The sequence below is a fragment of the Sus scrofa genome, chromosome 14 (assembly GCF_054392235.1).
Source record: "Sus scrofa isolate SSC_HxYL_T2T_F1_AM1 chromosome 14, Sscrofa_HxYL_maternal_Yorkshire_Landrace_v2.0, whole genome shotgun sequence".
Taxonomy (NCBI): Eukaryota; Metazoa; Chordata; class Mammalia; order Artiodactyla; family Suidae; genus Sus; species Sus scrofa.
In genome coordinates, this window is record NC_139396.1 from 129,125,033 (window position 1) to 129,149,390 (window position 24,358).

Sequence of the window (24,358 nt, forward strand, 5' to 3'; positions counted from 1 at the left end):
CTTTACATCTTCTTTGATTTCTTTGATTAAAGTTTTATAGTTCTCGGCATATAGGTCCTTTACCTCCTTGGTCAGGTGTATTCCGAGGTATTTGATTTTGTGAGGTGCAATTTTAAAAGGTATCGTATTTTTGTATTCCTTTTCTAATGTTTCATTGCTGGTATACAAAGAAATGCAACTGACTTCTGAATGTTAATCTTATATCCTGCCACTTTGCTAATTTATTAATCAGTTCAAGGAGTTTTAGGGTTGAGTCCTTAGGGTTTTCTAGGTATAGTATCATGTCATCTGCATACAGTGACAGTTTGATCTCTTCTCTTCCTATATGGATGCCTTTTATTTCTTTTTTTTTTTTTTTTTTTTGTCTTTTTGTCTTTTGTTGTAGTTGTTGTTACTATTTCTTGGGCAGCTCCCACTTCATATGGAGGTTCCCAGGCCAGGGGTTGAATCGGAGCTGTAGCCACCAGCCTACGCCAGAGCCACAGCAACACGGGATCCGAGCCGCGTCTGCAACCTACACCACAGCTCACGGCAACGCCGGAACGTTAACCCACTGAGCAAGGGCAGGGACCGAACCTGCAACCTCATGGTTCCTAGTCGGATTCGTTAACAACTGCGCCACGACGGGAACTCCTATTTCTTTTGTTTGTCTAATTGCTGTGGCCAGGACTTCCAAAACGATGTTGAAGAGCAGTGGTGAGAGTGGGCATCCCTGTCTTGTTCCAGATTTGAGTGAGAAGGCTTTCAGTTTTTCCCCATTGAGGATTATATTTGCTCTGGGTTTATCATAAATGGCTTTGATTATATTCAGGAATGTTCCCTCTATACCCACTTTGGCGAGGGTCTTGATCATGAATGGATGTTGAACTTTGTCAAATGCTTTTTCTGCATCTATTGAGATGATCATATGATTTTTGACCTTTTTTTCTTAATGTGGTGTATGATGCTGATTGATTTGCGTATGTTGAACCATCCTTGTGAACCTGGGATGAACCCAACCTGGTCATGGTGTATAATTTTTTTGATATGTTGTTGGATTCGGTTGGCTAAGATTTTGTTGAGAATTTTTGCATCTATATTCATCAATGATATTGGGCGATAGTTTTCTTTTTTGGTGGTATCTCTGTCTGGTTTTGGAATGAGGGTGATGGTGGCCTCATAGAATGTCTTTGGGAGTATTCCTTCTTCTTCAACCTTTTGAAAGAGTTTAAGGAGGATGGGCACCAATTCCTCTTTATATGTTTGATAGAATTCACCTGTGAAGCCATCTGGTCCTGGACTTTTATTTGTAGGGAGTGATTTTATGACCTCTTCAATTTCATTTCTAGTGATCGGTCTGTTCAGTTGGTCTGTTTCTGCTTGATTCCGTTTTGGCAGGCTGTAAGATTCTAGAAAATTGTCCATTTCTTCCAGATTGTCAAACTTGTTGCCATACAGTTGTTCATAGTATTCTCTTATGGTTTTTTGTATTTCTGCTGTATCCGTTGTGATTTCTCCTTTTTCATTTCTAATTTTGGTGATTTGGGTTCTTTCTCTCCTCTTTTGAGTGAGTCTGGCCAGGGGTTTGTCAATTTTGTTCACCTTTTCAAAGAACCAGCTCTTGGTTTTATTAATTTTCTCTATTGTTTTTTGAGTCTCTATTTTATTGATTTCTTCTTTGATCTTTATAATTTCCTTCCTTCTGAGGACTTTAGGACTTCTTTGTTCTTCTTTTTCTAATTCCTTTAGGTGGAGGGTTAAGTTGTCAATTTGGGATCTTTCTTCTTTTTTGAGAAAGGCCTGGATTGCTATAAATTTCCCTCTGAGCACTGCTTTCGCAGCATCCCATAGATTTTGAGAGGTTGTGTCTTCATTATCATTTGTTTCAAGGTAGTTTTTAATTTCCTTTTTGATTTCCTCATTGACCCATTGGTTTTTTAGTAGCATGTTGTTGAGTCTCCATGGAGTAGGTTTTTTCTCTTTCCTTTTCCCATGGTTGATTTCTAATTTCATGGCATTGTGGTCAGAGAAGATACTTGAGATAATTTCTACGCTCCTAAATTTATTGAGATTCGCTTTGTGTCCCAATATGTGGTCGATTCTTGAGAATGTTCCATGAGCATTTGAGAAGAATGTGTATTCTGCTTTTTTTGGATGTAGTGTCCTGAAGATATCAATGAAGTCTAACTTTTCTATTGTTTCCTTTAGGATCTCTGTTGCTTTATTGGTTTTCTGTCTAGAGGATCTGTCCATTGATGTGAGGGGGGTATTTAGGTCTCCTCCTATGATTGTATTCTCATCAATATCTCCCTTTATGTCTGTTAATATTTGTTGTATGTATCTGGGTGCTCCTATATTTGGGGCATATATGTTGATGATAGTAACATCCTCTCCTTGGATGGATCCCTTAATCATTAAATAGTGTCCTTCTTTGTCTTTCTTTATGTCTTTTGTTTTAAAGTCTATTTTGTCTGATAGGAGCATTGCGACTCCGGCTTTCCTGTCATGTGTATTGGCGTGAAATATTTTTCCCCACCCTTTCACCTTCAATGTATATGTATCTTTTGTCCTAAGGTGAGTTTCTTGTAGGCAGCATATTGAAGGTTTTTGCCTTTTTATCCACTCAGCCACCCTGTGTCTTTTGATTGGGGCATTCAGTCCATTGACATTTAAGGTGATAATTGATAGATGATTATTTATTGCCATTTGAACCTCGTGTTCCAGTTGATTCTACGGTTCTCCATTCTTCCTTTCTTTTCTTTTTTTTTTTTTTTTTTTTTTTTTTTGGTTGGATGGTCTCCTGTTATTATCTGCTTGAGTGTATTTTTTTTTTCATATTTTTCAGATGCAATATTTGGTTTTGGCTTGTGGTTGCCCTGTTTTTTAAGTATGCTAACCCCTTCCCATAAATGTGTGTTTTACCCTGATGGTCCTGTAAGTTCAAACATTTCATTACTATATTAAAATTAAGAAGAGAGACATACTTATAAACAAAAAGGGTTATTTACCTCCTGACATCCCTTGCCCACATTTTATGGTTTTGATGACTCTTTTTTATTTTTTTCTTTTTAATTTTATTTTGTTTGAAGCATGTTCATGATTAAATCTGTATGCTGGCTTATTTGAGTGACTGCTCTCTGATTGCAGTTTCCTCAGTCCTAGTTCTTCCTCTTCTTCTTCTTTTTTTTTTGTTTTTCTTTTCTTTTTTCTTCCCTTTCCTTCCTTTCTTTTTGGTTTAGAGAAGACCTTTCAACATTTCCTTTAACCTGGGTTTTGTGTTGCTGTATTCTTTAAGTTTTGGTTTGTTGGGAAAAATTGTTATTTCCCCTTCTATTTTAAATGATATTCTTGCTGGATAGAGTATTCTAGGTTGCATATTTGTTCCTTTGAGCACTTTAAATATCTCTTGCCATTCCCTCCTGGCCTGTAGTGTTTCTGTAGAGAAGTCAGCTGATATTCTTATGGGGGTTCCCTTGTAGGTAACATTCTGTTTTTCTCTTGCTGCCTTTAGGATCCTCTCTTTATCACTAACTTTTGCCATTTTTATTATGATATGTCTTGGTGTGGGTCTGTTTGGGTTCAGTTTGTTTGGGGCCCTCTGTGCTTCTTGTATCTTGAATCCAGTATCCTTTAGATTTGGGAAGTTTCCAGCGATAATTTCTTCAAATATATTTTCCATTCCCTTATCTTTTTCTACTCCTTCTGGAATTCCTATTATGTGTAGATTGGCCCGCTTTATATTATCCCATAGGTCTCTTATATTGCTTTCCAGTTTTTTGATTTGGTTTTCTGTCTGTTGACCGGATTGAGTGATTTCCATTATTCTATCTTCCATATCACTGATTCGTTCTTCTGCATTATTCATTCTGGTTTTTACTGCCCCTAGTTCAGTTTGCATCTCTGCAAATGAATGTTCTAGTTTTTCTTGGCTCCTCCTTATATTTTCTAGTTCCTTTCTGAGGGTATCTGCATTACTGTTCATATCTTCTCTTAATTCCTTCAGTATTTTCATTATTTCTCTTTTGAACTCCAGGTCTGTCAGACTGCCGAGATCTGTTTCATTGTTGACTGTTTGAGGTGAGTTCTCCTGTTGGTTTGACTGGGAGTGGTTTCTCAGCTTCTTCATCTTGCTTGTTGTTTTCTTTCTCCTGAGGGAGTTGTACTGCCCGTGATCGGGCAGTGTTTGCCTTGTCACTGCCGTGGAATATTTCCTGAGGGCTGGCGTTGTTGGTCAATCTTTTTTGAGGCAGTGTGGCTTTTCTGGAGTGTTGATGGGGCTAACAGGGTCTCTTTGAAGCAAAGGAGGACTTCCTGAGGGCAGACAGGACTGGGAGGTCCACATCACGATGGTAGCAGATTTCACTTGGTCATGCAGAGCTTGCTCTGGTGTTTTTAGGCTGTGGGGTTCTTGCAGGGGGTTGGCGGTGTTGGGCAGCTGCTCTTCAGGGGTGCATCACCCCCTGGGGGCTGGAGCAGCTATCTGGGTCACTGAGAACCTAAGAGGCTCTTCCCTAGGGTAGCCCAACTCAGAAGGACAGCCTGAGAATGTAGGCGGATCTTTTCACAGTCTGGCCGAGCTTGTTGCAGCTTTTCTGGGCTGCAGGGGCTCTTCCAGGGGGCTGGTGGTGCTGAGCAGTTATTTCACCGGAGTGGGGCACCCCCTGGGGGCTTGGGCGGGTAGCAGGGCCGTTGGAAACTGAAGAGGCTCCTCCCCGGGGCAACCCGACTCAGAAAAACCGTCCGAGAATTAGGCCGATCTATTCACAGCCTGGCTAAGCTTGTTCTAGCTTTTCTGGGCTGCAGGCCTTTTCTCGGGGGCTGGTGGTGTTTGGTGCTGCTCTGCGGAAGTGTAGCCCCACCAAAGGGCAAGCAGGCCTGTGCAGGGACAGCCCCTGCGGTGGTAGGCTTCAGGCAATTGTTGAGGCCAGCCCTCCTGGATGGCAGGCAGCCCCAGGTCCCTGAGCGCGAAGGGCGTGGCGGGGGTGGGGGGAGGGGATGCACTGGGAAGCACAGTTTTCAGCTAGCTAGCGGGCCTGTAAGCTTGCTGTGGCGTGGGGGGTATTCTATGGGGACCCACCCCTTCTTTTCTCCCCTCCCCAGCACGGGCACAGACCAGGCTCTTCTCCCAGGTTCCCTCTGGATGTGGCTTTCCACTTCCCCGCCCCTGGAGTATTGCTCCCTTCCTCTGCGACAGCTTTGTTTTTTAGTCTCCCAGGCAGTCTCTGCCCAGTCAAATGGTTTCTAGACCTCCCAAGCAGTTTCCACTCTGCCCCACCCCCCTAGCCCGGGGACTAATCTCTGGAGCCGAGGTCTCGGTGCCCAGCCCCCACCCAGGCGGCGCCCCCCCGGCCCTTTCTCAGGGACTAACCTTCAGAGGCGAGGTCTCGGTGCCTAGCCCCCCCACCCAGGCGTCCCCCGTCCCCCTCTCGGGGACTAACCTTCAGAAGCGAGGTCTCGGTGCCCAGCCCCCACCCAGTCGTCCCCCGGCCCTTTCCCGGGGACTAACCTCTGGAGCCGAGGATTCGGTGCCCAGCCCCCACCCAGGCGTCTCAATTTTTGGTGACTGTGCCCGTAGTTCAGATGGTCCGTTGGGTTCTTGATCGGCTTTTCCGTACTCCAACTTACTGCTACAGTCTTCTCTGCATCTGGAGATTCCTCTGGTTCGTTTGATCTTTCGCCCGGTAGGTGACTTTCCAGGGTGCGGGATCCCTTTCTCCTCCGCAGTTCCCTTTCGGGAGCGCCCGTCCCACTCGGATTCACCTTCTCTCACTCTCCTCTTTTCTCCCGTTCTGCCCAATAATGTCACGAATTTCTTGCCGTTATTGGAGTTTAGGTTCCTCTGCCAGCAATTGGTTGCTGTTCTGTGCGAGTCATTTATTCTGTAGATGTGCTTTTTTTGTTGTGTTTGTGGGAGAGGGCGAGCGTGTCCTCCTACTCCTCAGCCATCTTGTCCTCCTCCAGCTTTTTTCTTCATGTTCAGGACTTCTTTGGGTATCTGGGGCCTTTTGTGGTTCCATATGTATTTTAGGATTGTTTTCATATTTCTATTTTTAAAAGCTATTAGAATTTTGAATGAAATGATATTGACTCTATAGATGGCTTTTAGTAATAAGGACCTATTAAGCGTACTAATGCTGGTCTGTGAGGACTGTATATCTTTCCATTTGTTTGTGTCTTCTTTATTTCATTAAGATCTTATGAGAGAAAAACGTTCAGAGCTTTTACTTCCTTGGTTAAATTTATTCCTAAGTGTTGTTTTTGTTGCTTTTTAAAATGGGATTTTTTTCATGGAGTTTCTTGGTAATATAGAAACACAGATGATTTTTGTATGTGTTTTTTTTTTTTTCTTTTTCCTTTTTAGAGTCGTACCCATGGCATATGGACATTCCCAGGCTAGGGGTCGAATTGAAGCTGCAGCTTCCAGTTTATGCTGTGGCCACAGCAATGCCAGATCTGAGCCTCATCTGTGACCTACACCACAGCTTGCAGCAAGGCATGATTCATAACTCACTGAGTAGGAGCAGCAACTGAACCAGTGTCCTTATGGATACTAGTCGGGTTGGTTCCCTCCGGGCCATAACGGGAACTCCTGTATGTTGATTTTATATCATGCAACTTTGTTGTTTTCATTGATTAGTTTTAAATTTGGGGGGCATCTTTAGGGGCTTTTATATATAAGATCATTGCAACTGCAAATAGATTTTTTTAAAAACATTTTCCTTTGGATACTTTTATTTTCTTTGTGTGATCACTCAGGCTAGGACTTATAGTACTGTGTTGAATAGGAGTGGTAAGAATGGGCACTCTTCCAGCATGGAGTTTTTCCAGATTGACGGAGGTGGTGATGCGTCTAAAGGGAAATTGCTGTCTTATCAACTTTATCATTTTTTTTCAGCTTTGAGCTTGCCTATATTACAATGACTTCTTAAAGGATTCTGGAAATCTCATAGAGAAATTTTAGTCCAAATATCATTGCTAAACCAGTGCTTCTATGGGAGAATGAGGGCTGGGACGGCCTATCCACCATCTCTCTAAGGTGACGTTGCCACTGTGTGGTTGATTTAAGTAATCCTTAATTACGTCTATAGATGTGAATATTGGATCTCAATATAATAATTGGATCTCAATATAATTTTCATTGATGATTTGATTGCAACAATTTTATTTCATAGACCCCCCCCTGCAAAAAAGGGACAAGTTTTCCTCTACTGTAATTTCTTTGCTGGAAATATGAAAAAGTTGATCTAAAGGATGCAAAAATTCAAATGTATTAAACCATAGTATGCTCTTGATGGTTATGCATAACAGTACCCAGAAGTTCACATAAGGCAGCTTTGCCCAATAAATCAAATAAATGTATTTCTGTGGTTACTGGAAATGATGGACATTTACTTCTTAGGAAAGGAAATATTTTTAAACATTGAAATGAAAACATAAAAGAGCCATGTTCATCACTTTACCTTTTTTGTTTCACTTACCTGGAGTTTACATTTGAAATAAAAATGTTACATTCTTTTGACTTTACGCAAAAATCCAATTTATGGTAAGTGTTGTGTGTATTAGTCTTTCTTCTCAAACAGCATGGATACTTCCCTTTATTCTTTCCAAATACATGAATTCATGTACCATCTCTCTCTCCTTCATTTTTCCTCTGCTGGTTCAACACAAGTCTTGATTTTGCTGTCTCTAACTATTCTCTTTATTTATGTATCACTGCTTAATTTTCTACAGCTTTGCAGACAGATGCTATTCAGCACTTACAATTTTAGTTATTAAACGATATGAAAATGGCATTTGAAAATGTTTTCTTCTTTATATTTTCAAATTCACAGGTACCCAGTGTGAAAAGAGTACAAGTAGAGGCAGTGGTTGTGAATTGAATATTTTTCTAAAAAACACGGTATACCTAGCCAGGTTAAAAGGGTCTTTTCAGATGAAGATATAAGCAATGTGTTGATTCGGGGCATGTGGAATATTTGTTTTGAAGGGAATTTGTAGGAAAGAGATTGATTGAACTTTTTTCTAACATCATCACTACTTGTTATCTCAAAGACAGTGTGTTTCATGTGTATGTTTTAATGGTGTGTTTCAATTGTTTCTGATTCTTCAGCTTCACCCTGTGATCCCACTTTTATCCTGAGCTGTGCTCCCTGCAATGTGATCAGTTCCATTATTTACCAGAACTGCTTTGATTATAAAGAGCAGACTTTTCTAAACCTAATGGAAAAAGTGAAGGAAAACCTCAGGATTCTGAACTCTCCGTGGAGGCAGGGGAGGCCAAGATCCTTGCTTCTCAAAGAGCCATTTATGCTCTTTTCTCCACGAAGTCCAAATCTCTCTATGCACCAAGCTGTGAAGTGAGTGTGTGATCACCATCCTGCCCAGAGCTCAGCACCATGGAGAACACATTTGGCTGAGCCCTCTAATGATAGACAGGAAAATACATGCCCAGAGTACAGCACTGCATTTCTGTCCTATTGTCCCTGGTCCAGTGGTTTTTCCACTAAATTCCAAAGCCCAGTTTCCATAAAGTACTCTGGCAACTTCCCCAAAACATGACCACAGCAATAGAAGGAATTCTTGGTCCTTCTGTAAAGGCTTCCATTACCCACACGTCTTGTCACCAATCACCATTTAATGCCTTCTTCAGCACATTCCTTGGTAGAAACATCTGCATTTAGGAAGGAAGAGACTGTCTCCTTCTAGAGGGAGAGTGCTGCCAGGGCGCCCTGACTAAATCAGGAGAGTTTGAGGCTTCGGTTGGCATCCTAACTGATGAGGTAATTGCATTGAGGATGAGAGAATAAATTTGGGGGGGGGGGTGGAGGAGCTATAAACAAACTTCTCAACTGTACCTTGGACTAAGCTGACATGTTTTGCATTCTGCCTAAAGGATGATGGTGTGATCTTAAGAGACATCACTTCATTGCTCTGGTGTATGGCTACTTAATACATGAAAATTTGAGTTGTGTTTCATGGTATCTTTTGGACCCTCTCAGTTGTAAAATACTGATTTTATTCTGGAAGGTACTAAACATCAGGGACCAGCTCTGTGCTCTACATCAATTTGCCTAAACTCCTTTAAAGTCTGCTGTCATCTACAAATGGGAATTATTGTATTTCATGCCATCCCACGTGTCATGACTGTAGGGGGAAATTGTTGTACAAATCATGAAAAGATTCATATCTAAATGCTCTTATACTATAAACATTAAGTATGAGTATAGGAAATGATAATTATCTTTGATCCCTTGTCCTCATTTTCTCCCTTAAATACATCCGTCAGCATAGAAAATTGTGTATTGTGAAATAAATATTCCCCTCACTACAAAGACCATGTTATATTGATACTTTAACAGAGTTATTCACCAGGCTGAGCATAAGTGTTTAAATCTTCCTGAAATGTTCTTTATTTAATAGACTCTTGTTTTCTCTTCCAGGTCTGCAACATATTCCCTGTTCTCCTTGATTATTTCCCAGGAAGTTATAACACATTCCTTAAAACTTTTGCTCAAATGAGAAGTTACACTTTGGAGAAAACCAGAGAACACCAAGCATCCCTGGGCATTAACAACCCTCAGGACTTGATTGATTTTTTCCTGATCAAGATGGAGCAGGTACCATGTTAATGACAGCTCAGTTATTTGATTTTGTGCATTTTATGGTTCATTGCATAGTTTTGTATTTATCAGGGATGTTTCACTGGGCTAGCTTTTGATGCTGATGGACATCTTAAGTATGCATGAATGCGTACTGTTGTGTGCATGGATCTACAGGAAGCATTATGAAAGAGATAATATTTAATGATTAAATCAGTTGAAGATATTGATTCTACTCTTTCGACACTCATAATCTACCTAAGGAGAGACAGAATGACATGAAGAGAACTTAGGCAAATGCCAGGTAGTATGTAAACAATTAGAAACCAGTGAGAAAATGCAAAGTTATGCTGTAGTATGAAGATGGGTATGATCATTGCACACACTGTAAGAGACACGGAGGAGGTCTCCTGTGGCTCAGCAGGTTACAAGCCCAGCTGGAATCCATGAGGATACAGGTTCAACCCCTGGCCTTGCTCAGTGGGTGAAGGATCCAGTGTTGCCCTGAGCCATGGTGTAGGTTGCAGACGCTGTTTGGATCCGCTGTGGCTGTGGCTGTGGGGTAGGCTGGCAGCTTCAGCTCTGATTCGACCTAAGCCTGAGGACTTACATATGCCACAGGTGTGTCTCTAGAAAGCAAAAGAGAAAAGAAAAGAAAAAAAAAGAAAGGGTGAGGAAAGAGAGAAAATGCAAAGAATGACTTAATGTAGCTAGGCTTCCTGCATGGCCAGTGGTTGGAAATAAATATTAATATATTTGCATTGCAAGACAAGGGAGGGAATTTCAGATGGGTGAAGGCTGTATGTATAATGCTGTATACATGGGCATATGATGGAGAAGAGGAGGTGGATGGAAGAGAGGAGCCTTAATTGAGCATAAAGTGAATTGGCATAGATAGGGAGTTGAAGATACATGTCTGAGAGCAGGGAACATAATGAAGGATCATGTGAGAAAAGTATATGATATGTGTGACTGGGTCATTCAGCTGTACAGTAGAAATTGATAGAATCCCGTAAACCAACTATAATAGAAAAAATTAAAATCATTATAGAATGTCAATAGCTATAGCAATGGCATATCTTGTAGTGTTAATTACTAGCTTTGCAGTTTTTTAAAAATTTTTATTTATTTTCTTTGATTTCCCCACTACATTATTTTTTTCTACTGTACAGCATGGTGACCCAGTTACACATACATGTATACATTCTTTTTTCTCATGTTATCATGCTCCATCATAAGTGACTAGACATAGTTCCCCATGCTGCACAGCAGGATCTCATCTAGTTTACTTGGAAATTGAGAAGTGTGAGTCCTCTAATTTTGTTGTTATTTTTCCAGATTGTTTTGTCTAGTCTGAGTTCCTTGAACTTCCAGATGAATTTTAGGTAAACTTGTGAATGTATGCAAAGGAATCAGTAGTGATTTTGATAGAGATTGTAGAAATCTGAATCAATTTATGGAGTAATGGCATTTAAAAATTGAGGTGAAGGTGTTCCCTTTGTGGTTTGGTAGGTTAGGAGCCCAGCATAGTGTCCATGAAGATGTGAGTTCAATCCCTGGCCTTGCTCAGGGGGGTAAGTATTTGGCATTACTGCAGGCTGTGGCATTGGTCATGGATGTAGCTCTGATCTGGTTTTCCCATGGCTGTGGTATAGGCCGCAGTTGCAGCTCCAATGTGACCACTAAACCAGGAACTTACATATGCTGCAGGTGCAGCCGCAATCAGAAAACAACAAAACAAAACTGAGTTGAAATTCACATACCCATATAGTTAACCATTTTAAAGTGTGTACTTGCAGTGGTATTTAGTGCATTCGCAATGTTGTGTGACAACTAGTTCATTTATTTCAAAACTTTCCCATCACTTTGCAAAAGCATACCATATGCATCAAATGATCACTCCTCTCTCACTCCACTCCATCATATGTTAACCTGTAACCTGCTTTATATCTCTATGGATTTCCTTGTTATGGCTATTATCATATAAAGGAACTCTAGCATTGCCCCTCTTATTTCTGGGCTTCTTTCACCTAGTGTCATGTTTTGGAGGCTTATCTAAGTTGTAGTAGTACTTTATTTTTCTCTTTTATGGCTGAATAGTATTCAATTTTATGTTCATACCATAATTTAGTGTGCCTTCTCTGTATTGGTGTACATTTGTGCTGTTTTTTCCTTTGGGCCTTATGAATGATATTACTACCAACATCATTCCTTTGGGTCATATGAGAGATGATGCTACAAACTTGCATGCAAGTTTCCTCATGGGTATGTTTTCCTTTATGTTGGGTATATTCCTGGGAGTGGAATTGGTGAGATTATGGTCATTTTATACCTAACGTTTTGAGAAACAGCCAGACTTTTCTCCAGTGACTGCGGCATCTATAATCCCACCAGCCATCTAAAACTTTCCTATTTTCCCACATAATTCCCCATAGTTACTTTCTAATTTCCTGTCATTATTAAAGCTTGCTTAGTTAAGATGAAGAGGTATGTCCTTGTAGCTTAATTTGCATTTCCTGTATGAACACTGATAGTGACCATGTTTTCATGTGCTGTTACTCATTTTCATATCTTCTTTGGTGACTTTTCTTTGGTTCCTTTTATAAGACTTTTCTCATTCTGCACTTGTTCATACACTTTTCTGATACTCTTTAGTTCTTACTCATGGTTTTCTTCTGCTCCCCGAGCATATTTAAGACATGTATCTCCAAGTTTTTATCTAGTCATTCCAGTGTCTGGGCTTCCTCGGGGATGATTTGTGTCAGCTTATTTTTTAGCTATTCAGGGTCCCTGTTTACCTGCTTTTTTCTATGCTTTGTAATTTTTAAAAATTGAATCATTCCTATGAAAACCACAATCACCAATCAGAATATACACTGGAAAACTTGACCGTCACTATTGCTGACTCGTTTGCAGCTGGGACTGAGACAGTGAGCACCACTCTGAGACATGGGCTCCTCCTGCTGCTCAAGCACCCAGATGTCACAGGTATGATGAGCACCATGGTGGGCAGGGTGGCTTCAGAGGAGATGTTGGAAAGAGACTGTGAGTGCATTTGACCTTGTCTCTCTTAGAGAACTGCTTAAATCTCTGTTGTATTTTTCTCAAATTTATGCAAGGACAATAATGGGACATCTTTACATGATGTGGAAGGAGGACTGGGAGGAGTGAAGACACTGTGGGCAGTAGCAGAATCAACAAAAGAGCATCAGGACTTCATGGGAGGTTATTTGTAGCAGGCACAGGGGCATGAACTGGCCTGAGACTGCATGTTGGTTTTATTATGGAAAGGCCATTTTGATGCTCCTCACTCTGAAAACTCAGCGTTATAAAGCCATGGTGGGGAAAATGGAAACGCTCCTTATGGAAGCATTAGTGAAAATCCTGGGAATTTAGTGAAGCTGCCTGAGATAATTTTCACAGTATTGTAAGTGCTTTAAAAAGTTAGAATCACAAGGAATTGGCCTGAGATGTGTGTATCCAGGAATTTTATTCATTGAGAAGTTTGTTTCCAGAATCATGGTTATTGCCAGAATAAGAATTGGGGAATGTAGAGGTTCCGTAGTTTTAGTTTTACAAAGGACTCTTTGTTAGAAATTAACCTTTAAAGAGTTACAGTTATCATAGCACTTTAGAAATAGACATTATCTTGCTTTGTGTTAGGATCCCACTGGAATGACTATAGCCTCTTGAAACCAGAATTAGCCTTTTAAAGATAGAGAAGAGGTCAGGAAGCAGCCAACTCCTCTTCAACAAATTTTTGAAATGACATTAGCAGAGAGGATGAAGTTATAGCCTAATTGTGAGAAGAGGAAGTTGTATAATGAAAAGTCATTTGTGTCTTTACACTCCCATAAGATTCAGTATTTGGAAGTACCGGGTTTCAGTGAGGGGAGAGGAAGAAACAACAGGCTGACAAAAGTACCTCTCCCTGCCGTGTCTTTTTGACAACTTCTTTTGTCAGGTAACTGTGTTTGCACAAGACAATGAGAGGTGCTTACTCTCTAGAGAAATGAGAGGCCCATATGGGCAGAGATCAGGGGAAAAAGTGAGGTGTACAGCTGAGAGGAAAGGTTAGATAAGAATTCATTTTTTGAATTCAGAGACATTTAGCTCCTTTCTCCATCCTGCTTCCTGAAATTCAGTAGCCTCAGACAAACTCCAGAAAGTGAAAACTCTGGAGAAAAGACCTCCAAAAGTTCCCATGTAGGTAGAAGACTCTCTCAACATGTCTTGCACAGCAAATCAAATAAAAACATCCACCCCAAGACACATGTTCATAAATTTCAGAACACCAGAGAAAATCACAAAAAATTTCAGAGATATATATTGATCATGTATAAAGGATTATGTTTGAAAAACAGCACTGGGTATCTCAAGAAAAACTGTCAAATTCTATATTATTAAAAAGAGGGTCTTTTCAGACCTGTATGTGTGGCAAAAATTTTCTCCCACTCATCCCTTTCTCAGCCATATGCCTGAAGTCATATCAGAGAAAGCCCTGGGCTCCAGGAATTTGGAAAAGTCATGAGGGATAGAGTAAGAGTCAGAACTGGGGAGGTCCCATCGTGTCTCAACAGAAACAAATCTGACTAGTATCCATGAGGATGCAGGTCAATCCCTGGCCTTGCTCAGTGGGTTAAAGATCTGGCACTGCTGTGAGCTGTGGTGTAGGTCGCAGAGGGCAGCTCTGATCCAGCATTGCTGTGTTTTGGTGTAGGCCAGTGGCTACAGCTCCGATTCAGCCCTAGCCTGGGAACTTCCATATGCAACGGGCACAGCCCTAAAAAGATTTTTAAAAACAAAAGACGTCAAACCTGTTGTTAGAAATTGGGCCTGGAAAATATCCATTTCAAAACGGTTAGGTGTATATGGAGTTCCCTGGTGGCCTAGTGGTTAAGGATCTGGTGTTGCCAATCTGGTGTTGTCACTGCTGTTGTGCAGGTTCAGTCCCAGGAACTTCTGCATGCCATTGGCACAGCCAAAAATCCAAACAAGCCAGAAAAAAAAAATCAACCTTGAAATGGTTTTGTGGCTAAAGCAGGTGTGAAGGAATAGGCCAAGAACAAAAGATAGGTGATCGATTATCTGCAATTTCCTAATGGTAGGGAAATTATTATTAAGAGCTTTAAATGTCTATGTCAATATTTGGAAATAATTCTAAGTGAAGATATGGGATTTTGTGAATTGAATTAAAGAGACGTGTTTAAGTTCAAGAAAGTATCAAAAATGAAGCATAATCCTAGTTGTCTTATGGGGGAGCATTGTTTATATAGTCAAAATGATATTTAAATTAGTTTTTTTTTTCTTTTTAGGACCTCACCTGTATCATATGAAAGTTCCCCTGTTAGGGGTCGAACCAGAGTTACAGCTGTCAGCCTATGCCACAGCTGCAGCCATCACAGCAATGCTGGATCCAAGCTGCATCTGTGACCTATGCTGCAGCTTGCAATAACACGGGATCCTTAACCCACTGACTGAGTCCAGGCATCAAACCTGCATGCTCAGGGACACTATGTAGTTCTTAACCCACTGAGCTGCAACAGGAACTCCCTAAAATGAGTATTTTCATAGCCAGAAATTGTGATGTAAACTGTGAAAATAAACTAAGGGAATTTGTGTTTGTGTGTGTGTGTGTGTGTGTGTGTGTATCTGGGTATATTTTGTATGAGGTGGGGGTGGCCATGGGAAGTCTCAACTCTAATACCAGAACATCAAATATTGCTTAAAAATCCATAAGAAATAGAAACAGAGTCATTATTTCAAACTACAAAATGAATTTCAGGAGAAACTGCTAGAATGTTCAAAGTGATGGCATTTGGCAATTGGATGCCAAAGAGAGCAGTGTTGCAAATTGCACACACACTACACAAATACGGTGAAACCCGTATAGTACACTTTTCAAAACGTGTTTTGTTTTTTTTTTATTTGTTTATCTAGTTTATAGAGGTTTGGGGGGTTTGTTTTGTTAATATCACCACATGTTTTTCCTGATTAAGCATATTGAGTAGCAATTACAAGATACTATCTTTTGAGACATTAAACGAGAAATGTGTATGGCATGGGTGATGTATTTAAGGAATAAATATTATTAGTAATTCTTACAAAAATAAAAGGTATTTCCCAAATAATCTAATAATTAATCTAGACTGAGTTTAGCTGTGTGGCTTTGCTTCAAGATATAGGTCTGGTTGGGCTTGACTTCTTTTTTTTTTTTCCCACTGTACAGCAAGGGGATCAAGGTATCCTTACATGTATACATTACAACTACATTTTTCCTCCACCCTTTGTTCATGGACTTGGAGAAAAGACTTGTTTTTTATTTTTATTACAGCACATACTTTTATTTCAGCAGTACATTAGTTTCCTATCCAGAAAGTATCTAAATTCCTTTAGGCAAATAAATTTTTCATGTGTGTATTATTCTCTTTTACTAACTGACAATTTTCCCAGCAAATGTCACAAGGAATTGTCAAACATACATTATACCATCATTATTAAAATGCCTAATGATCTTGCTTTAAAATATAATTCTAAAAATGTACTATTACAGCAACTCTAATGAAATAATTTTGTTACTACTTCAGTCTCAATTATTCCTATCCTAAAATTACCCATATATTATTTTTAATATTGGGTTTCCCTTTTTTTCCTTTCTGCAGAGACTGTAGTTTTTTGCCATATGTTCTATTTATATTTTGAAACATTTCATCATTTCCGTTTGTGTTATCATGTTTGCTAATATAGGTGCCTCTTTAGCTGTTCTTAAGCCTCGCTTGTAGGAGACTGACGTATATATTATGGGCATTGCCTCTCTATGTCTAGGTGCATTTCTCGGTGTATAGCTGACGCTTATGATGATGTTGGTACACCTGCATCATGTCTCATGGATCCCTGAATTGGTATGCAAATGTGGTATGCATTTTTCCCTCTCTCCATCAATTTTACTTGTCTCTTGCCAGCTAAGATCCAGGAAGAGATTGACCGTGTGATTGGCGGACACCAGAGCCCCTGCATGCAGGACAAGAGCCACATGCCCTACACGGATGCTGTGGTGCACGAGATCCAGAGATGCATTGACCTGGTCCCCATCAACCTGCCTCATGCAGTCACTTGTGACATTAAACTCAGAAACTACCTCATCCCCAAGGTAGGATTGATTTCTCTTATATGAACCTCAGTGATCCAGAAGTTCCTCTTTCTGGAGTATGGATGTAATACACTGTGAACACAAGGTGAGAGAAGTAAAAAACAAACAAAACCATATTTTTGGTGGCTTTTTGGGTTATGTCTTATTTCCAGGTATGTCTATGAAGCTTCTAAAAGATTTTTGACAGATGTCAGTGTAAAGATTCCAAATTTATCCTGCTTCTTTCATCTTGTTTGGCCTAGCTGTTTACTTTTCCAAATGAATGTTAGTATTGGTTTGTCAATTTACCAAACACTTTGCTGGGATTTTTACCAGGGTGACATTAAATCAGGCTGGGGAGTGAATAGCAACTATAGCTGTGGGCCTACACCACAGGCACAGCAACTCGGGATCTGAGCCATATCTGCCACCTGTATACCACAGCTCATGGCAACATCAGGGCCTTAACACACTGAGTGAGGCCAGGGATGGAACCCTCATCCTCGTGGATACCAGTGGGTTTTGTTTCCGCTGCACTACAACAGGAACTCATCTATTTGATTTTTCATTTTGATGACATTACATGCAGCAAAGTTGCTAAATTTAAAATCGTTGTCAAAAGTCTGTCTCTAGGTTAATTGCAATTTCTGTATACATTGTGCTGCTAGGTGGATTAATACCTTTGTTTTGTCCTTGTTTCATTTCTCATCTGCAGGAGAGGGGAGATTAACATCTCACTATGGAGAATCATTTGTATATATATTTTTTTTAGATTTTTAAAATCAGATTAGGGAAGCTTATCCTTTCATTTTTATTTTTTTTAATTTATTTTTTTCGCTTCCCTCCACTGTACAGCAAGGGGATCAAGTTATCCTTACATGTATACATTTTTCCCCTACCCTTTGTACTGTTGCAGTATGAGTATCTTGACATAGTTCTCAATGCTACTCAGTAGGATCTCCTTGTAAATCTATTCTAAGCTGTGTCTGATAACCCCAAGCTCCCGATCCATCCCACTCAGTCCATGATTTTCTTTTCTGTGGAGATGTTCATTTGTGCAGGATATTAGATTCCAGTTATAAGTGATATATGGTATTTGTCTTTGTCTTTCTAGCTCATTTCACTCAGTATGAGATTCTCTAGTTCCATCGATGTTGCTGCAAATGGCATTATGTCATTCTTTTTTATGGCTGAGTAGTATTCCATTGTGTATATAAACCGCATCTTCCAAATCCAATCATCTGTTGATGGACATTTGGGTTGTTTCTATGTCCTGGCTATTGTGAATAGAGCTGCAATGAACATACGGGTGCATGTGCCTCTTTTAAGTAGAGTTTTGTCTGGATATATGCCCAAGAGTGGGATTGTGGGGTCATATGGAAGTTCTATGTATAGATTTCTAAGGTATCTCCAAAGTACCCTTTCATTTTTAATGATATTTTTAATCACAAACAATTTTTTATTAGATAACTCCATCTATTGATATGATTGTATTTATTGGCCTCACTTATCCCACTAAATATGCATATTATACAAGTATACACACAGTTGGACTTGATTTGCAACATTTGGTTCAGGACTTCTCTGTTTACAGTCATAAGAGTTTTTAATGATTTTTAGTTGTGAGATTTTTGATCTACAATTTTCCATCCTCAAAATGTTGTCATCCTATTGCCATTATCAAAGTAATGCTGGTGTCATAAAATTAGGTGAAGATTATTCCCTAATGTGGGTATATTTGTATTGCCTTCCTCTCTTCTCCATGTGATCACTGAATTGTGTCTCTGAAATGCCTAATTAATTCTGGTCAAATGAAAAATGAAAAAATGCCGCATTTCAAACGATGTTTACCTTACTCCAGAGAGGGTCCATCCCTCTCCTACTAGGCAGAGTGATGTAACATCCCATATTGAGTGTTTTGAGTAAAATTTGGGCATTGACAAAGACTAAAATTAACGTCAGCTGTCAGCTTGCCTCTCTGAAGGTCTCCCAACTAGAGAATATTGAGACAGATTTTGTCTTGGCATATTTCTGATGCTTTCTACCACACAATTTCTGTGTACAGATTCAGACTTTCTAGTTGGTGTGCTGCAACCTGCTCTCTTCCACTTGAAGCCAAAACATATCACTCTTAAAGTTAAAAAATAATATAACTAAAATGTGTATTTTGTTGGGGAAGGAAAGTAATGGGATTGGTAAGGCTGCAAGTACCAAGGCCATTCTTTGGAGAAGAGAGGATTTTCTTAGGGATTATGGGACTTGTCTCAGTGATCGTCAATTTCACACAAGGGTTAGAACTTCAGGTCTTCTATTTTTTTCACCAAAGGACACGATGAGAAAAAGACTTTTAAAATTATTGAGGTGTAAGGTCATAGTTACTCCAACTTATTTCGCCTCTCGTATCTAAGTAAACAGGAAACTGCAATGGAATTCACAATGGGACTGTACCTCTCACGTCCACTGTATCAAGAAATGACCTTCATACTGTCATGTATATATTCCCAAGTATGTATCAGAAATGACTGTTCCCTTCTGCATGAGAATCCCAGTGAGAAACATGACTACTGGGAGGCCGAGTCCACCTTTTTACCTATCAGATAAATGATTTCTCTGAGGCTGGAGCTACTGAGATAGCTAGAAATAATGGTCTCAGACAGGAGTTGGTAACCTTTTTCTGTAATAGGCCAAAGTGTAAATATTTCAGAATTTGAAGCACTGGAGTGTCTGATGCTAGTATTCACTTCTGCTGTTGAAGCATGGAAGTAGTCATCAGACATGTTTGATACAAAAGTGAATGGCTGTATCCCAGTCTTTGTGGAGGCTGAAGAGATTTCATGTAATGTCCATGTGTCTCAAAATGTTCTTCTTCATTGCTTTTTTCCAATTTAAAATGCTTAGCTCATTCTTTGTACAAAGACAGGTGGTAGGCTGTATTTGCACATGGGTTATTTGTCAATATCTAGGACAGTCTGTCTAATGGAACACTTTGCAATGCTGTGAGATTGATTTGTTGGATTTTTTTTTTAACCTAAAGACCCTTTTCCAACATAGGATTCCAAAGATTGCCCTTAATGATTTCTAAAACATTATGGTTTTAATTGTTACATTTAGATCATTGATCCGCTCCGATAATTTTTACTTACAATGAGAAATAATAGTTATGTTTCCTTTTTACTTTATAAACCTCCAATTATTAGAGCAATATTTGTTGAAGGTATATTGACTTTTCTTTTTTGATATCTTAAAGAAAGATTTTCACACACTACTTGTATAAAAATATACAAAGGAATAATTTCAAATGTAGAGTTGTATACCTTCTGAATGATACACTTAGGGGATGCAAGTTTTCCCCAAGTGTGCATTAAATATTTTTAACCTAAAACCAACTGAAAACATATGCACGCATAAGGAATATATGATTTTCTTTTTATATCTACGTTTGCAATGTCAGTGGAAATTTTCAATAATCTATAAAAAGAAGTAAAAAAGAGTTTTATTTGCCAAACTGAGAACTGTATCCCAGGACACAGCATTTCAGATAACTCTGAGAAACTGCTCTGGGCAAGCATAATTTTTAGCACAGTTTCATGTCTTGTCAAAAAAAAAATCAAACAAAAATCGGGGATATATTCCTTCCAGATTTCAGAAAATCAGATCAGCATTTACACAGTAAGTCAGTATGGCCTGGGTACCTGGAAGGGAGTATTATTCTTGAAGGAGATCCAGCACTGGCATCCCAGGAAAGGAAGCATATAATTCTCTTTTTTTTTTTTTTTTTTGTAAAGATGTCAGAGTGCTTTATTTATTTATTTATTTATTTATTTATTTATTTTTAATGGGCACTTATTTTTTTTACTTGTTTTTTCCCTCATACATATATTTTTTCTACTTGGACTTCCTCTGTGGCTCACAACATTATATCACATTCTCTTAAAAAAAATATTTTTTGTCTTTCTAGAGCCGCACCCACGGCATATGATGTTCCCAGGCTAGGGGTCAAAACAGAGCTGTAGCCACTGACCTATGCCACAGCCACAGCAACACCACATCCAAGCCGCATCTGTGACCCACACCACAGATCAAGGCAATGCCAGATCCTTAATCCACTGAGCGAGGCCAGGGATCCAACCTGTGTCCTCATGGACACTAGTCAGATTTGTTTCCGCTGAGCCACGATGGGCATTCCTAATGTGGACATCCTTTATTTCTGATCAGTGCACCTTTTTCATTAATGATTAAACAGGTGTGCAATGTATGTTTGAAAGGATACAAATAGGCTGTTTTAGTTATCATAATATTCAAATTACATCGTGTATAAGCCAGAATAACTTCCCCATACCTCAATATGTGAAAACTTTTTCATTATTGTCCGTTTATCTATCTATCCATCTATCCATCAACCTCTTCCTACTTCAGTTTTTGCATACAGACCAATAATAGCATGTACACTCAGACATTATTAATATAATAATATTATCCAATGTACAGCCTATATTTAAATTTTTCCTGATGTTCCTGGATTAACCTTTATAGCTTTTTTTTTCTTTTGCAAATCAATATCCAGACAAGGAACAAGCATATGGAGTTGGTTATCTTTTCTTCATAACCTCCTGTTATCAATTCTCTTTGCCCTGTTTGTTTTCCTTCAGGACATTTACCTTTGTGAAATGTTCAGGTTAGCAGTCATGTAAAATATGCCCCGGGCTTGTTTTGAGCTTTGTTGCTTTCAAAAGATAGATTCCAGGTGATTTGTCAACAGAACCACATGAGCACCTCGTGTGTCCCACTGAAATCCATTGGGGAGTAGGGCACATCATGTCACTTATCCCATAATTATTTATGCAGTGTTGTTCACATAGTAAAGTGATATCTGCCAGATTTCTGCATGACAGAAGTCCTTTGTGACATTTAACTCATAAAAATCTAGATATTTCCATTGTTGCTCAACAGGTTAACTCGATGTGGTGTCTGTGAGGATGTGGAATTGATCCCTGGGCTCACTCAGTGGGTTAAGGATCTGGTGTTGCTGCCAGCTGTGGCGTAGGCCACAGATGCAGCTCAGATCTGGTGTTGCTGTGACTGTGGCTTAGGTTGGCAGCTGCAGCTGTGATTTTAAGTCTGGAAATTTCCATATGCCTCTGGCGTGGCCCTAAGGAGAAAAAAATTTTTTAAATTAAAAAGACTCTGTTGGTGGCCCTTTAGGGCTTTGTGGGTATGGTGCTTCTCAATCATTTATCTAGCAGTTTTAGGATTGCTAGTAAAACTTGCTTAAATTAATGGTACTAAACTGAGTTGTTATACAACAATTTTTCTAATCTTATCATGTTTTCTGTGTTTCAAATCTAGGATTATTATGTAAAGAAGTCTACCCTGTTGTTTAAAACTAAGACAAAAATCTTCATGACAATGATAAATGTTAATATTTGTTACTGGCTCATTGTTCTTACCACAGAAAGTTTATTTTTAATTCAGTCAAATGTCTCTTTAAAAAAGCACTATGGGAGTTCCCGTCGTGGCGCAGTGGTTAACGAATCCGACTAGGAACCATGAGGTTGCGGGTTCAATCCCTGCCCTTGCTCAGTGGGTTAACGATCCGGCGTTGCCGTGAGCTGTGGTGTAGGTTGCAGACGCGGCTCGGATCCCGCGTTGCTGTGGCTCTGGCGTAGGCCGGTGGCTACAGCTCCCATTCAACCCCTAGCCTGGGAACCTCCATATGCCGCGGGAGCGGCCCAAGAAATAGCAACAATAACAACAACAACAACAACAACAACAAAAAAAAAAAAAAAAAAAGACAGAAGACAAAAAAAAAAGCACTATGAACAGATAACTCCAGATATTCAAACTCCAACAATGACTTCTGTTTTCTTTATTTCCATTTTTTAATTTTTTGTCTTTTGTCTTTTTAGGGCCACACCCACAGCATATGCAAGTTCCCCAGGTAGGAGTTGATTCAGAGCTCTAGCCACCAGCCTACACCACAGCCACAGCAACATGTGATCTGAGTCACATCTGCAACCTACAACTCAGCTCAAGGCTACACCGGATCCTCAACCCACTAAGCGAGGCCAGGGATCGAACCTGCATCCTCAGGGATACTAGACGGGTTTGTTAACCACTGACCCACGATGGGAACCCCGTAATGACTTCTGTTTTAAATCATAAACTATATATAAAATGATTGAAAAATCACAGTGATAAAATAAAGTAGTTGGTGGGAACATACACCGGTATCCAAATGTGGTGATAAGCGGAATGGATTAATAAGATCTGGCACCCTAGGACCTCTGTATTCATTATTTCAAACACGAATGGAGTCCCCTTTAGCAGCATCACTTCCACCGGTCTTCCAACTTACCATTGGTTATTATTTGTTCTCTCTGAATCAAAGTGCTGCTGCCCTTATTTTGAGCTAAACTTATTCATCTCTAGGTCAATGGATTGGAATAAATAATTGGTAAGATTTCTTCCAGCTCCATGTCTTCTTCACACTTCAGTTTATCTTCAGTTCTTCTTTCAGGGCACAACTGCTTTAATGTTGCTGACTTCTGTGCTACATGATGGCAAAGAATTCCCCAACCCAGAAGTGTTGGACCCTGGCCACTTCCTGGATGAGGGTGGCAACTTTCGGAAAAGTGACTACTTCATGGCTTTCTCAGCAGGTAACAAAATTCATTTTCTTCATGACTTCAGAGGCCAAGATGCCTATTGAGGATCAGTTGGAAATGACAGAGGACCTACTACAGAGTCTCTTTCTGATGACAAGAAACACAGTGTTCAAGGAGTATGTGCTGTCTTTGTTATTTTCTGGAAAATGGGCTTGTGTAGGAGAAGGCCTGGCCCACATGGAGCTGTTTTTATTCCTGACCACAATTTTACAAAAATTTACCTTGCAATCTGTGGTTGACCCCAAGGACATTGACACCAGCGCTATTTTTGGTGGTTTAGCTTCCATGCCACCTTCTTACCAGCTCTGCTTCATTCCTTTGTAAGGAATGTTAGATCCTTTGGGTTCTTTGATGATCTGGTTTTCACCTCCCTCTCATCTGGGGCATCGTTCACCTGTTTGCCATCCATCTTTCCTGAGAATGCCTTCATTGACCACCTCTCTTCCTTGTGGAATTTCACTCCAGAAATGTATCTGCTATTCTTCACCTGTATTGGATGCTTTGCTAATACTTGTCTAATATTATGCAGTACTATGTACTTAGTATTAGGTACACCATACAAAATAAAACAAGGTGATTAGCGTCTGCCAATGCCAAGCCATTGCTCCTGTGTATATTCCTAGTAAAAAGCAGATTTCGATGAGCCACTTCTCAGACTTTCCCTACTTATGTGCATGTGGCAGGTAAAAAAGGAAAGAAAAAATGCAAAGTGGTTGTGTTGGTCCTCAGAATGAGATTCCCAGAGAAGGACAAAGGGAATGAGAATAACTCCCTTGGCTCTATGTCATTGAATGGATTTGAATGTTGGATTTGAAAGTGAGATAAATTGTTTTCAGGAGCAGCTTCACCCTTAGAGAAATATTGAGATCAGTGAGGGTGAAGAATTAAATTCATACTAAGCTGCAGAAAACTACCAATGAAAACCAGAACAGAAAGAAGTGAAATGTGCATACAGGAACTCACTAGAAAGAATCAATGACACCAAA

General features: G+C 39.7%; 2 protein-coding genes across 4 annotated transcripts in view; both read left to right on the top strand.

The window, feature by feature from the left end:
* Positions 1-9,596, top strand: part of LOC146396998 (cytochrome P450 2C14-like) — a 42,188-nt gene extending 32,592 nt beyond the window's left edge. For 2 of the 3 annotated variants that reach the window (XM_084995010.1, XM_084995011.1), the window contains one exon: positions 9,420-9,596. In XM_084995010.1, the coding sequence (XP_084851136.1) occupies positions 9,420-9,448 (29 nt within the window). In that variant the 3' untranslated portion in view covers positions 9,449-9,596. Of the gene's footprint in view, positions 1-6,874; positions 7,016-9,419 lie in introns of those variants that run through there. The other variant, XR_014826688.1, reaches the window with a different exon arrangement.
* A 2,165-nt stretch (positions 9,597-11,761) lies between these two features.
* LOC146396999 (cytochrome P450 2C42-like) lies at positions 11,762-23,514 on the top strand. Its single transcript, XM_084995463.1, has 4 exons — positions 11,762-11,843; positions 12,447-12,566; positions 16,541-16,728; positions 23,225-23,514. Exons 1-4 carry the CDS (start codon positions 11,762-11,764, stop codon positions 23,414-23,416), a joined length of 582 nt encoding a protein of 193 aa, XP_084851589.1. The 3' UTR covers positions 23,417-23,514.
* The last annotated feature ends 844 nt before the right edge of the window (positions 23,515-24,358 follow it).

Coding starts and splice junctions, on each gene's coding strand:
- LOC146396999 (XM_084995463.1), top strand. CDS start 11,762: ATGAATGATATTACTACCAACATCATTCCTTTGGGTCATATGAGAGAT. Junction 11,844..12,446: donor GCATGCAAGTTTCCTCATGG/GTATGTTTTCCT, acceptor ATCACCAATCAG/AATATACACTGGAAAACTTG. Junction 12,567..16,540: donor CAAGCACCCAGATGTCACAG/GTATGATGAGCA, acceptor GTCTCTTGCCAG/CTAAGATCCAGGAAGAGATT.